General features: G+C 38.7%; 1 protein-coding gene across 2 annotated transcripts in view; it reads right to left on the bottom strand.

The window, feature by feature from the left end:
• Window positions 1–4108: 4108 nt before the first annotated feature.
• The window catches only part of tmtopsb (teleost multiple tissue opsin b), a 47993-nt gene continuing 36858 nt past the window's right edge, over window positions 4109–15243 (bottom strand). Inside the window, exons 4-5 of one of the 2 annotated variants that reach the window (XM_067435344.1) lie at window positions 8881–8914; window positions 8580–8783 (exon numbers count right to left, since the gene is read on the bottom strand). In XM_067435344.1, the coding sequence (XP_067291445.1) occupies window positions 8722–8783; window positions 8881–8914 (96 nt within the window). In that variant the 3' untranslated portion in view covers window positions 8580–8721. Of the gene's footprint in view, window positions 8784–8880; window positions 8915–15243 lie in introns of both variants that reach the window. The other variant, XM_067435343.1, reaches the window with a different exon arrangement.

The raw sequence follows: 15243 nt of genomic DNA on the forward strand, positions 1-15243 counted from the left end.
AAAGTGAATTTAGACATCACAACATTATGATGTACATATACCAATATCTATCTATCCATCCATCCATCCATCCATCCATCTCTAAAACTGCAGCTCTTGTGGGGTTTTCCCGGTCTGCAGTATCCATCAAAAGTGGTCAAAGGAACAATTTACATGTGATCGGGTTGGATGGCCAGGTGTGTGTGCGTCACTTACCTTGGGACCTTGGGCACCAGGATGCATTATGGGAAGAAGGCAAGCCGGCACAGGCAATGTTCTGCTGGGAAACCTTTGGTGCAGTTATCCATGTGGATGTTACTTTGACATGTACCACCTAAGCAATGCTGCAGACCATGCACACTCTTTCAACTGTATTCCTTGGTGGCTATGCCTCTTTCAGCAGGACAATGCGCCCTTCCACAAAGCAAAAATGGTTAAGTTAATGGCTTGAGGAGCACACCGAGTTTGAGGTGTTGACTTGGCCTCCAAATTCCCCACATCTCTATCCAATCGAGCGTCTGTAGGAGGTGCTGAACAAACAAATCAGATCCATGGAAGCCCCACCTCGCAACTTAACGGACTTATAGGATCTGCTGCTAACATCTTGGTGCCAGATACCACAGCACCAATATGCTGGTACTGGTACCAACATACTGTATTGAAGTGTTCTCTGGCGGGGGAGGGAACTGGCTGAACAATGAGAGCTTGTTAATCACCTGAATAGGCACGTCAGAACAAATTTTGATTAGAAAGATTACATTTTCCCCCTTCAAATGGAGTGTACTGATTAATCATTTATGATAAGAGTAGGAAAATGTTTTAAGAAAGTAAAACTTTGTAAGACTTTTCATGTTGAATTTATATAGCTCTGGACTGTACAAGGGAGATGCATTTCTATTTATTAAATTGCATAAAAAAACACCTTGCTTTTGGATAAACACAGCAGTATGTACAGCCTCTAATGGATTTGGTTAACAGTGCACAGAAGCAGCATAAAACGTTTCCCTGCTATTGTGTATCTCATGTGGCATTTGTACTTACTTGGTTAAATGTTCTATTGGGTGCATGTGCAACTTTGGATGCTGTGGCATGGTTGCGATAAGCGTTGGGCTGTGAGGGGCTTACTGAGCTGGGGGGTGGTAGGATGCCAGTGCGCCGCAGCGGACGGCTCAGCGTGCCAGTGCTGCTCCCTCCCGTACGCCTAACTGGAGCCAGTCACTGCGGGTCACTGGCGTCCAATCTGTCACTGAGGGCATCTGGCTCCTGCCATAGAGAAGCACATCAGCAGATTGCTCTCTCTATGAACTGGCAGTAACAGAGAGGAGATGCCAAAATGGAGGGAGAGAGAGATTGGGTGGGCATACATTTGTGTCAAAAATGCAAAAAAGGCCAAAATATGGCGATTATATAAGTGCATGATATAGACAAAGCAATTATTCTTTGAATCCATGCTCATTCATTTCAATATGTTAATAATTCATATAAATGTACATAATTATAATAGTTAGCATGAACTCATTTTTGGAATTTTTTAAATAAGTTGACCATTTCTGTGCACTGTGCGCCTCAGCATGCGCTGACCCCATTCTGTGATTTTATGTGGCCTACTTCGTGGCTGAGTTGCTGTTGTTCCCAATAGCTTCCACTTTGTTATAACACCACTAATAGTTGACCGTCGAATTTTCAATAGTGAAGAAAATTCACCACTGGGCGTATTGCACTTGAAATCACAAGCTCCTGAGAGCAACCCATTCTTTCACAAATGTTTGTAGAAGCAGTCTGCATGCCTAGTGCTTGATTTTATACACCTGTTGCCATGGGTGATCACAATTTAAAATTTTGGGGCACCACCTGGAGTGACCAATCAAACAATCCCTGCGTCCCAATTCGCATAGGGGAGAACCGGGGCAAATGTAACGCGGAACGAAAGTAACAAAGCCATTTTCTCAGAGCCTTGACTACATTTGCATTCCAAGCTATGACAGCACGTTCAGCACGCAACCTTTGATGGATCTGCCAAAAATCATGTTTTTTCGTCATCGTTTCCTGCAATTGGGTTCTAAATATAGTTTTCGAGAATGAAAAGTAAATTACTGAAGCGGTACTTTTTTTTCTAATTACAAGTTGTGTTTCTCGTTTCATGTGTCACAGTAATGATCACTCATTACTGTGGTGTCCAAAATGTCCAAAGTTACTACACAGTTCCTTTAAGTCCTGTAAGCTGCGAGGTGGGGCCTCCATGGATCGGACTTGTTTGTTCAGCACATCCCACAGATGCTCGATTGGATTGAGATCTGGGGAATTTCGAGGCCAAGTCAACACTTCAAACACGTTTTGCTCCTCAAACCATTCCTGAAACATTTTTGCTTTGTGGCAGGACACATTATCCTGCTGAAAGAGCCACAGTCACCAGGGATTACAGTTTCCATGAAAGGATATACATGGTCTGCAACAATGCTTAGGTAGGTGGTACGTGTCAAAGTAACATCCACATGGATGGCAGGACCCAAGGTTTCCCAGCAGAAAATTCACACTGCCGCCGCCAGCTTGCCTTCTTCCCATAGTGCATCCTGTTGCCATGTGTTCCCCAGATAAGCAACACACATGCACCAGGCCATCAACGTGATGTAAAAGAAAAATGTGATTAATCAAAACCAGAACACCTTCTTCCACTGCTCCGTGGTCCAGTTCTTATGCTCACGTGCCCACTGTTGGCACTTTCAACTGTGGACGGGTCAGCATGGACACCTTGACTTGTTTGCAGTTATGCACATTAACACACTGTGTATTCTGACACCTTTTCACCATCAATAACTTGGACAATTTGAGCTACAGTAGCTCGTCTGTTTGATCGGACCACACGGTCCAGCCTTTGCTCCCCTTTGCATCAATGAGCCTTGGCCACCCATGACCCTGTCAGTGGTTCACCCCTGTACCTTCCTTGGAGCACTTTTGATAGATACTGACCACTGCAGACCAGGAACACCCCACAAGAGCTGCAGTCTTGGAGATGCTGTGACGCAGTAGTTTAGCCATCACAGTCTGGCCCTTGTCAAACTCACTCAGATCCTTACAGTTGCCCATTTTTCCTGTTTCTAACACATCAACTTTAAGTACAAAATGTTCACTTGCTGCCTACATTACCGTTTTATATGTTTTTCATTTCACCTTTCGGTGGTCATAATGTTATGCCTGATCAGTGTGTATTTATAATGTATAAGAAATATTTTTCAATGATTAAATTATTCATTAAAAATAAAGTGTTGAGAAAACCTTTCATGTCCTTGTTATCTATAACTCACCCACACACTCTTCACACATCCACACAGTGACCAAGATGAGCATATGCGATCGCTATGAAATCCATATTGATGATGCAAGTGTGAAGTTACAAATAAGTGATAGAACTGTCAAAGTCTCACTCTTACAGTGTAAAGCCTGAAGACCCGAATAGACAGTTATACAGACTGACTTCCTACTGACATTCATCCATCAACACCACTCACATACATACATACATACATACATACATACATACCCCGAAATTAATTCAGCATATTTCTTCTTTCCAGAACACCTGCTGGATGATGGTCCATCAACAACTTCTTCTTTTTCTTAAGGTGTGAGAACTTTCTGTCTTTCAGCATTTGTGTCTCCCTCTTACACTGGCTTTCCACCGCCCTGACTATTGATTCATCCTTTTCAGAGTGGGATTTATCATACTATGATGTGACTTTCCCATTTTCAAGTCTCAAATCAGATCCCAGTACATCACACTGTTATGACAGAAACTAAAGCAGACATCTGTCACAAAGACAGATGACGCAGATGCTTTACCCTTTGCATTTTGTTATGAAGAAATAGGAAACATTAGTCATTTTGCACAAGAAAGGATATCTGAGAAAACATTTGACAGCTCAGATCACCGTAGATTTCTTATACACAATGACAAAGCAATCTGGAAATATCAATAGAGCACAAAATCTGAAATATGCTTCTCTGTGTTCTACAAATTGTACATTACAAATAAACAAACAAACTAAAACAATTATTTCTATAAAAGCCACATAAATATTATATATCCAGAGCAGACATTTATTTTTATTATTAGCATTAAAATGTGCAACATTCAAAGGAAAAAAAAATCAGCTTTGGTAATACATAGTACAGACGGATGTTAGCACACACTCACACACATTTGTACAAACGAATTAGTCATCCGCCAAACATTTCAATGTTTTATAACGTGCAATCACAGCACACAACAACAAAACTAAATCTCGATTTGGGGATCACTCTGATGTATTAGCTTCATTTTGAGGCATCGCAAAAAATAAAATGTAAGAAACTTATCGAAGGATGCAAAAAACAACAAAAAACAAAAACAACAACAGCAATTTCAATCTTAGGGTGAATTAAGCGAGCTAGAATTATCAAAAAAAAAAACGCTCTAATATTAGCAATGGACTGTAACAAAGTTTTTCATTGATGTCCAAAAATTGCATTCACTCACTCTGCTGTTCATTTGCATTTTTATGCATTTCAAAGTGCTGTTATCTTGCATTTCCATATGTATTCTGACACGACATGTACAGCTGACTGCTTACAACATTCTTGCTTAATGTACATAATTCACAGAAAGTTTTGCACATCGTCAGCTTTGCACTACTGCGCACCAGAAACGCAACTCATAAAAATGGCAGGCATACATCAAGAAAATATCCTCAAAAACACCCACTAACATTTATTTCACACAAATAACCCACCAAAAACCCTAATAACCCTCAAAATACACATTGTGATCAAACTTTCAGGTAAATGCCAGTTTGTTACAGAAATCCAACCAGTAAAAAAAGGAATAAAGTGAAACGGGTCTCATCTGAGTACTGGGCTTTTTTTTTTTTTTACTGCTTTTATAGATTATATGACTGTTTCGGGTAATTCTCCATTATTACATGAGGTGATAACTTGATTTGTAATTATTTTTTAATTTTATTTTTGTACATATAAATATGTACTGTATACTAAGTTTGGGGTTGGTAAATGTTTTAAAATGTTTTTTGAAAGAAGTCTCTTATGCTCACCATGCATGGCTGCATTTAATTGAAAATACAATAAAAACAGTACTACAATTTAATATATATTTTGAAGGGTAATTTAGTGATGTCAAAGCTGAATTTTCAGCATCATTACTCCAGTATTCAGTGTCCCATAAACCTATCCCATATTTAATATTCTAATAAGAATATTAGATGCAACTTTGTGAAATTAAAGTGCAACTTCTCTTACGAAAAAGAAGTATACTTCAAGTTCATAATCGGAAGTATACTTAAGTAAATTTCAAGTGCAGTAAGTGTAGTAATATCAATGTAGTAAACTTGTAAGTGTATTATTTCAATAATGATTGCAATTGAGAATAAATTGGCCCACTTTTAGTACATAAAAATATGTGTAACAGTGGTAAACTTTAAGTGTACAACATTTCTCATTTGTACAGCATCTGTACTACAAATATGAACTTACAAGTATGCTAGTAGTTTACTATTTTAATACTTAAGTTAAAGTATATGTTTAATACTTATACTTTAATACTTGAAAGTACACTTTAAAGTATACTCTTCGTAAACTACTAGTTTAGTATATGTATTTTTTTACACTTTAAGTATACTACTTATGTTCCTATTTAGGTATACATTTTTAGGTATTACATTTATTCTAGCCCCGTTCATCCTTTTTAACAAATTTCATAAAAAGCAACATTTTAAACGAAAAGTGTAAAGTAGATTTGAAGTAAATTCCTTTGTACACTATCAGAGGACTGGCCTACACAAAAATGCAGATACTCAGAATTAGGAACATATCTACTTTCTTTATAAATCAGTATTTTCAAACAATGTAAGTTTGTAAGCCTGTATGTAAAAAAAGTATTTGATAGGCTACTTAATCAAAAGAGTATACACAACTACAGTACTATAGTTTTCTTTCAGTGTTAGTCACTTAAGTGCACTTTTAGGGTATATTTCTGATAAGTACATAAAAGGTAGACTAAAAATATACTTATTTTTTAGTTTAAAAGAATTATACTAATAGCACACTTGAATAAACTTCTTTTTCGTAAGGAGTACTGCCCTCACACTTTTAGACTTTTAGGGTTTTAGACACAGATTTTTTACAGTGACCCTAACAAGAAAGTACTGCATGTACAAAACATGGCAAGTGAAACCGATCAGTAAAAATTTGATACCAAAACATTTACAGGAAGAAATGCTTAGAAGTCATAAAAAAATTATCTACATCTTTCAAATCTGCTTGAGAGTTTAAAATCTTAGCTACATGTGATTTAATTCTCTTACAATAGAAATAAATCAACCGTTTCCTCTGATTTGTGAATGTTGCTGCATTAGTAAATGCGGACCAGCTGAATAGAACAGTCACAGCCCACTTGGGACTCTTGGTCAAATCCCACATTATTCAAGTCTTGAGGAGCCCGCTCATCGCTGAGAAGCTTGTCCCTTTGATGCCAAACAAATTTAAATATTGATTACAAAACCTAACTACCAGAATCAACAAACATGAATACTAATGAAAACATATGAAATGCTATAAATAATTAAAAACTGTAAATAAGTTGTCAAGAGTTTCTGTTTCATGTTTTGGCTTCAAGGCTTCATTGCTTTACAATACATTATGGTTTATGAAAGCTTTTTGGCATTTAATTATTATTTTCTGTGTATTGGTAAACAATATGACGAAGGGATTTCATGGGATGGGTGCTTGCAGTCATTTTCACATAACATGCCAAGCAAAATGTTGTATTTAAAAATGAATTATTTGCTTATTTAAACCTGGAAATATACTGGCAAGGCTACAGCAAACTATTATCAAATGCTAAGCATTCTTATTACACAACATCTGTTAAAATAGTGTTAAAATAGAACTTCAGAGCTTTCATATATATGTAAAAGTGTATTTCATGTAGACATATTTATGGAGTCATATGATACATTTGAAACATTTCCCTGAGGTCCATTAATAATGGTAGTCAAGGGTTCTTTTAACATTTTGAGGATTATCATAAAACAAATTCAGCTGTAATGAGCTGTGTTGACTGATTGATGCGATCAGGGTCACTTTATGAAAAATAAAAGTCTATTGACAATTCTTATTTTTATGGAATATTGCATTATGTTTATTATAAATGAGGTGCACATCATTATTTTAATTTTTTAATGAATGTGCCCTTGATTAAAATAACTTTTAAATAACTCAACACCGCTTCTCTTTTCCAGTGACATGTTACTGGCATGAGGGTGGGATCACCACAACTATCCCATGATTTAATCAAATCCTGATGGACAAAACCAAATCCCACCCTACATTTTTTTCTTGTATGAGAAGCAATTTCACTTGTATATACGTCAAAATAGGGACGACAACTTCTGTTTCGAGGCGACTTTAAACGCGCAACAATACACATAAATGACTGATGTCTGGACAGTTAAATGGTTTCGATTTTGATATCAGAATGACTGCAGAATGTTCAAGATTTAACAGATCCCCTTTTTGGATTGAGGAGGACGTTATGAAACGCTGTATTTCAAAAGATCAAAGAAAACGATATGACCCCTTTAAATTTCAGCAACATGTATCCTTTAAAGTCCCCCTGCAGTCAACTGTATCCCTTAAAACTCATCTTTGATCACCAAAAGGATGTATTTAAATGTACATGCCTTAAAATAGCTTGAATGTAACTGTACACCCTTGCCTCATTTATATATGCGGTTCTATGAATATGCAAATTAGCCCGCCTCCACTCACTCCTAAAAGCTCAGAGATCCACATGTTGACTGTCACCGGTTGGCGTGATTGGTTACAAGGTAGTTTGTGACGTCAGAAACACCAGCAATTTCAAACCTGTCTTTGGTTCACTGCAGTTTTAAGGAGAAAATACTCAGCAATTGTGCTGACTTAAGAATTTGCACATTTAAAACACCAAACAGACAAACAAATTTAAAACCATGGTTTTCACCACAGGGGGACTTTAACAAACAGGGCTTCATGTGCTTACTGTACTTGTACATGTCCATATGTTGAGCAGAATTACAAGAGTAAGAAAAGTATCACTTTAAACAATCTGTGCTACCTTTGTTGTCTAACCACGGGAAGGAACTGGTAGCGTAAGCGTCCTTGTTCAAGTCAAATATCAGAAACAAACAGGCTCATCAGTTTCACCTCACCAAAATCTGAGAGCACATTTACATTCTGGACGGAAGATCCATCAACTAAATTAACAATTAGATCCATGTGCGTGTTTTCTATATGTTTATCGTCAATAGTCATCCCTTTCTCCAGCTGTCCATTTGACCATTCCAGTCTTAGTTTTTTTTCCACCAGAAAGGTTGTACATGCAACGCAACATGATTGTCAGTGAGGGGCGTGGCCTAGTTCCATATTCGCCCACTCATCAATTCTCATTTCTTTTTACGCATCCTGTGACCTCATTAACCTCTAATTCCACTGTATTACTGTTGGTTTGGCCTGACTGTGTGAGCTCCACCATTGTAATAGGCCACAAGAGAGACAACAGGTCTGTTGTTGCCCTGGCCCGCAGCAGGAACACCCTCTGAGGAACTTTTCTGTCTGACGCTGTTAGGTTGGCCAGCCGAGGCCACTGCGAAGGTCACATTCTGGCCATTGGCGCGCCGCACTGTCCTGAGAGTTTTGGTGACTTTGGAGGAGTTTTTAAAGCTGGAGCCTCTCTCTGGGGTGGTGCACATGACGAGCGCATGGAAACATCTGCAAAACTGACACACGAAGACAGATTGAGAGAGCAAGGATTACATTTCTAATCCTTAAAGGGATAGTGCACACACAAAATAACATTGTCATTTTCTTACTCACCCTCATGTCGTTTCAAACCTAGGGTTTCTTTCTTCTGTGGAAACAAAAGAATATATTTTGGAAAATGCCTGTTCACACTAAGGGCCAGATTTACTAAACAGGGCAAAGTAGTGCGAGCACAATTCCCAAAAGTGCAGATGGAAGTCGAAGGTTCTGCTTGTGATCTATTAATGATGCGCAAATTAAAGAACACAGACGCAGTGCAAACCTTAGTTAATCATTTTGCAAGATTAATTTAAATACTGAAACTTAAGTTCACAACACAACGGAAATGCTCCTGACCACTAGACTGTAAAATTTTTTGGTTGTTTTTTGTTGGTTTAACTTAAAAAAGTAAGTAACCTGGTTGCCTTAAATTTGAGTTTATTGAAATTAAAAATTTGAGTTGATACAATGAAGGAAATTTGTTTAATAAATAGAAACTCAAAATATTATTGTATCTGAACCACATAAAAAATTTGATAAATCATGAAAATAGCACTATTTGGCATGTTTCACTGCGTCATCAGAAATAAAACACACACAATTACCCAATATGCTTAAAAAAATCTTTTAATAATTTTTTAATAAAGGTTGTCGAATCTCAAAAAAATTTCAATTTCAATGAACTCAAAATTTTAAGGCAACCAGGTAACTTTTGTTCTAAATCATTTTTTACAGTGTAGGGGAAACTCGTGTGCGGCTATTTTTTTTTTTTTTTTTGCGTAAAGTTAGTTTAAGGTTCAATATTTGCTAGACATTCTATTTCCCTTGCTACTGTTTTATCGGTAGTCATATTTCACAATCACATTTGTCATTAGTTATTGTCTTTGGTGAGAACAAGCATTTAGTATTTTTTGTCCATACAACGAAAGTCAGTGGGGTCCAATGTTGTTTTGTCATACACATTGTATGGTCAAAAGCTTTTCTTCAAAATATCTTATTTTGTGGTCCACAGAAGAAGGTCAAACAGGTTTGGAACAAACTTTAAGATAATGAGATGCACATTATCAATCAAAGGACAAACCAGCACCTTGGAATTATAAGGTTCTAACATTTTTGTATGTTCTTATTCTGTGACATTTTATATACATTATGTGATGCTTTGTTATGTTGTGTAGGTTCTATCTGTACAAAGTCAAATGGAATGCAAAAACCTTGAAGCTCAATATATCAAAACTGCCCAGGATGCAGATAGAACCGTATAATTCCAAGGTGGCAAAACAAGACAACGCCTGAATGTTCACTTGATTGCACAGCTCAGCTCATTTCTCCCTTTCTTTGCTGGATTTGCAACTGTATAGACAGCAGGAATAATATAACACCAGCAAGACGTGGGAATCATCAGCCCTGGAACAATGTGGACAGGCTTGTTTGCAAATTGAAAGCTCGCCGTGCACAAAAATTCATTATCGGAGGCAGGACCTCTCAGCAGGAGTGTAGGCAGTGATTATCTGAGAGTGATGGAGATGGCTGTTTGAAGGTGCCAATCTCTCACTGAGCATCTGTGTATATACCTCTACATTCCCCCGCAAGCGGATCACACACTCAGAGGAAACAGCTTGCGGGTTTTGACCATCGGGTCACCACAGATGAAAGCAAAGTGGGCTGATTTAAGCTGAGAAAAAAAACAACCTACAGCACAGTGGATACTCAGAAAATAGCTAAAGAAATTTATTATGGTCCAAAGCAAGGTCTGCATTCTTATGCTTTACTTTTCATTATAGATAGAGTCTTCTGGTAATTAATCATAACTGTCTGCAAAGGTCTCAGAGGAGAAAAAACACATTTTCAGAGAGAAGGTGTTTTGTTGATATGTGCGAGAGGTTTACCACCTCCTCACAAAACAACCTTAACCATTAAATTGTCAAACTCAGCCAAAACTTTGAGGAGAGTTTTATGAATACTAAAATGCAGAGGTGCAAGTATTAGTCACAAAGGTTCAGCAATTCCATTTCTGTACCAGAAACACGTATTTTAACCATAAACAATAACAAAGCAAAATATTTAGCTCCAAGCAAACCCATTTACAGCAGCGAGGAAATGTTTGTGAGGCCATGGCTCTGTACCATGACTGCAAAAAGATTTCATGCAAGTGTTGAGTAGATGAATGGCTAGTCATGAATTGTTCCCTCAGAAGGAGAGAGTGTAACTAATCCTCCCTTTAAAATCCTCCTTGTTTCTGGAACAGCAGCTTTTGAAAAACACTGAAAAGCTGGGATTCAAAAATCAAATTTCAACCTGAAAAATAAACCAAATTTAAGGCGTTTGACAAACACAGAAACATTACGGCATAAAATGAACAAGGTGTAATTGTGAAGTATTTCTATGAACATTATTGCACAATATATATCAGTGTACATACTTTTGTGTGACCTAGAAATACTTAATTACAACTTTATTGTAAAATAAATCTTTAAACTCGAAGCAAGATTTTTAAAAATTAATTAAAAAGATTTTCATTAATAATAGAAGTAAATATTAGTATAACAGTAACAAATGTCATTTTAAAAAGCTGTTCCAATGATTTTCTGCACAAAGTGACATAATCCAAAAAACACAGAGCGAGATTTCACCCCTTGAGAAAACGTAGTGTACTTAGTATACGTCCATGTTCACATGTATACTTATAGTCTACTACATTTCCTCAGAAGATGCCAAACACTGCAGAACCAGCATGTCTCTTTGTACATTACTTGAACCATAAAAATCATGTAATTTTTAATACAGCTGTTATCAGTGCCTTTGAAATAGAACGACAACAAAAAGAGTCAGAGACAGACCACTGCATGGGGTTTAGATTGGGGTCAGGGGGTCACGGTTAATAGCAGACTGCAGATACACACTTTTCCCAAGACATTTGACTTCAGTGAGCCTGTTAATGGCTATTCAGTGTTCTGTTAGCGCTGATGGGAAGCAATCATGCATGGCCACGGCGCTCACTGATAGTCTTCCCAAAACACTCCTCATACCTCCACCATAAATCCACAGCTAGTCCAGACATGTATGTCCTTAACGTTTCTACAGGGATAGGTGACCTATAATGTAATGAATCTGAAAATTGGTCATGTTGCTGTCAGCCATCGCAGGTGTGCAGCTTTTTTGGGGGTGAGCGAGCAGGTGAGGAATGTGATGAGGTTGAAGGAACGAGTCTATAAATGGATTCAGATCCACAGACTCATTACAGGGGCTGGCAGGAGGTCTGTTGAACCCCGCGGTGATGACGAAGGTGGCACAGAATGTGGCTTTGCATCTGGACATGCTGAAAGACAGTTAACACAACTATCTGGCTGGGTGTTTCCATCAGAATCAGATTTAGCGCATATGGAACATTGGTTTTTACATGGTCATTAACTGAATTTACAAGGATCAGATGACATTAGTTTTGTTCATTAGTGTGTGTAATTTCATTCATAAGTAATGGTCCTGGTTTAAATGAAAATGAAGACTGCTGCACTAGATCCAGTTTCATCTCTGCAGCCTGATAGACCACTTAAAATGGATTTAGCAGCAATGAGAAAAAATTCTGCTTCAAGGATTACAGCATTGCCTATTCCAATAGTCACAAAGCTTCCAATGAGTGATCTTCCCGAGTCTGCTCCAGTGAGTAATGTTCCAGAGTCCATTCTTTAGGTGTGAAATTCCAGAGTCTGTTCAAGTGAGAGAAGTTCCTGAGTCCGTTCTAGTGAAACAAATTCCCGAGTCTTATCCAGTGAGGGAGATTCCAGAGCCCAACCCAGAGAGCATTGCATGGTCCATAAAGGCTCTTACATTTATGTGTGTCTGGGCCACACACGGATGCACACCAGCCAGACCCCAGCCTGAATGCTATGCTGACCATGATGACCACGATACCCATCCTTCCCAGAGCTCCCCGCTTTCCCCTAACACGGCCATGAAGGCTGTCCCAGAAACGGCCAAGGAAGTGTCCCAGAATCTCCTGCTCTCCCAGATATGATCAAGGAGGCTGTCCCTGAGCTGCCGGCCCCTACCTGTCCTTTATCACGTGTATGTTCGTTTTTCCTTTTCATTATTTCTTAGCTTCTAAGTTACTAATTTCTCCTGTCAGTTGTCCTCTGGTAGTTTGTCAGCATGGTTTCTATTTGATTTTGTGTTGGTTCTGTTCAGGTGTCATCTCTGCTGCAACCAGCCTGTGACACTAACCGTATTTTTGCATTTTAAAATAAAATTAGTAAAATATTTCCTAACACACATTATGTAACAAATGATGTTAATAGAGCTTAAATTGTAGGCAAAGCAGAGAAACTTCAAGGATGTAAGTTAAAGATAATTTCAGAACTTTATTTTGTCATTATCATTGGAGCTATAATATCTTATTGTGAGCTGAAAGCTTTCATCAAATTAGTCAAAATATATAATGAGGAAGTGATGCAGGATCGATGCAGGATGTAGAATTGTGCAGAAATCAACAGACCATGCAACAACATATTCACCTGTACTTTACATGTTCCCCATGATGTGAACATCTGAAAACTCCATGCATGAATATTCCAACTGAAGCTGGATGAAAACATTTTTTTGTGCAAATTGTCTCCTAAAAGTCTAAACTTAAGCCTTAAGCATATGGGGTTAAGGGAATCTTTCTCATCTAGGGCAGATAATGAGCAATAATTTCAGTGTATACTCATGCTGGATAAGTGCATGTTCTTTTGGCTGGGGTAACCGGGTACAATTCGGATCAACGAGGACTGCTGGGTAGCAGACTTTTGAGCAGATGATGGCTTGGAAAGGAGATGATTAGCTCTCTGCGGGGTGCTAAGAAGCTTGGGAGGTAAGAACAGAACTTTCTCGCCAATTATGCTACACCTGTTCACAGGTGGTCCGGAATAACTGATCCCAGTGCTTGGATGGTCTGACTCTCTCTCTGGAAAGCTCTTACTTTGGATGTGGGCAGTTTTATTTGTCTTATTTTATCTTACATAGTGTGCAATAATAGGTCTATTTGCAGTCACTTTTCACTTTTACAGCAAAAATTTAAAATAACTAACTCTTTTTTTGTCTTGTTTTGCATTAAAGACATCAAATTATCCTAAAAAAGATACTCTTACCAGAGCAGAAAAATTTATATTTTTAATTTGCTAGTTGGGTTTTTAACTAAATTATATTTTTATGAAAACAATGAAAATTTTATTTAAAAAACCCACAAATAAAACAAATAAAGTCTAGTTCAGTCATGAAACTCTGGGTTAGATTTGCAAGCAATTCATCATTACATGGCACACGCTGACTGGCCTCTGCTGATCCTGCAGCCAATGAGATTGCTTGCTCAACATTTAAATAGTCTGGTTCACGGTTTGCTGTAATAGTCCTGCAACAAGTTATCAGAGTTCCTCTGAAACCCTTCTAATCCCCCCAGCTCCACCTGTCTAGTCTGATACGGAATTTATGTATGTCTATTTATGCAGCAGCAGCACATCTTAAATGCTCACAGCAGCGTGTCTGTGTATCTATTAGCAGGTAGCAAGTCCATACTTGCTCTGCAGCAAAAGCAACAGCATAGCAGATTTAGTCTGCAAAATACATTAATATCAGCACTATTGGATACATCTAGCTGATGCTATCTAACTCAGTCACTGACTGTAGTACATGACAGTAGCTTTCAGCCAGGAGAAGATGTCGTCAGGTGGCGTCCAACTTTCACGGGATGTTTCGACCCTGAACCACAACACCCTCCAGTTGGCAGGTCGGCAGTGGTGGCCAGTCACAGCACACCTCCTCCTGGCCCCCAGCTCAACTCCTCCCTCCTACTCCAGAGCCAGCAAGACGCTCTTTCTGCTGCCTCACCCAACCTACGAACAGCTACCTTCCTTTCTCTACCTGCCAAACCCAGAGCTGTGAGTGTTTTCCAGACAGACTGCGCCGGGAAACCCCTACACCCGACCTCAACCGGGAATAGCCAGGTCTGCCACCCTTTGGCCCTACACTGCTCAACGAGGTCCTGATACTTGGTGGCTTTCCACTCGTAGGCCTCCTCGCACCCGTCTTCCCATGACGATTTTCTTCTCAGCTGATCCCGCTAATGTGGCCTCAAGCACTCTATCTAGGTCCCCATCTAGTTGGTTCCATGCAGTGTTGTTGTTTGCTTGGGGCCATCTCACTTTTCCTGACGTAGGTTGGGTGCCTGAGACAGTGTTAGGAGAGTCCCTCCTGTGGCTTTGGGATGAAGCAGGTGCTGAGAGGTCTCCTGTACTGTGGGTTGCTTCCTGACTGGAGTCCTCCTGCGTCTCAGTGTCTCCACTATGCGCTGCATCTGCTTCCTCCCTTCTCCACATTGGAGAATATTCAATAACATGCTAAAACTATTCAGAGAGTTGACATGATTGAAATAAAACAAAGCAATTTGCCAGTGTGGTAAAATCTACC

This window comes from Pseudorasbora parva, chromosome 24 (assembly GCF_024679245.1).
Source record: "Pseudorasbora parva isolate DD20220531a chromosome 24, ASM2467924v1, whole genome shotgun sequence".
Taxonomy (NCBI): domain Eukaryota; kingdom Metazoa; phylum Chordata; class Actinopteri; order Cypriniformes; family Gobionidae; genus Pseudorasbora; species Pseudorasbora parva.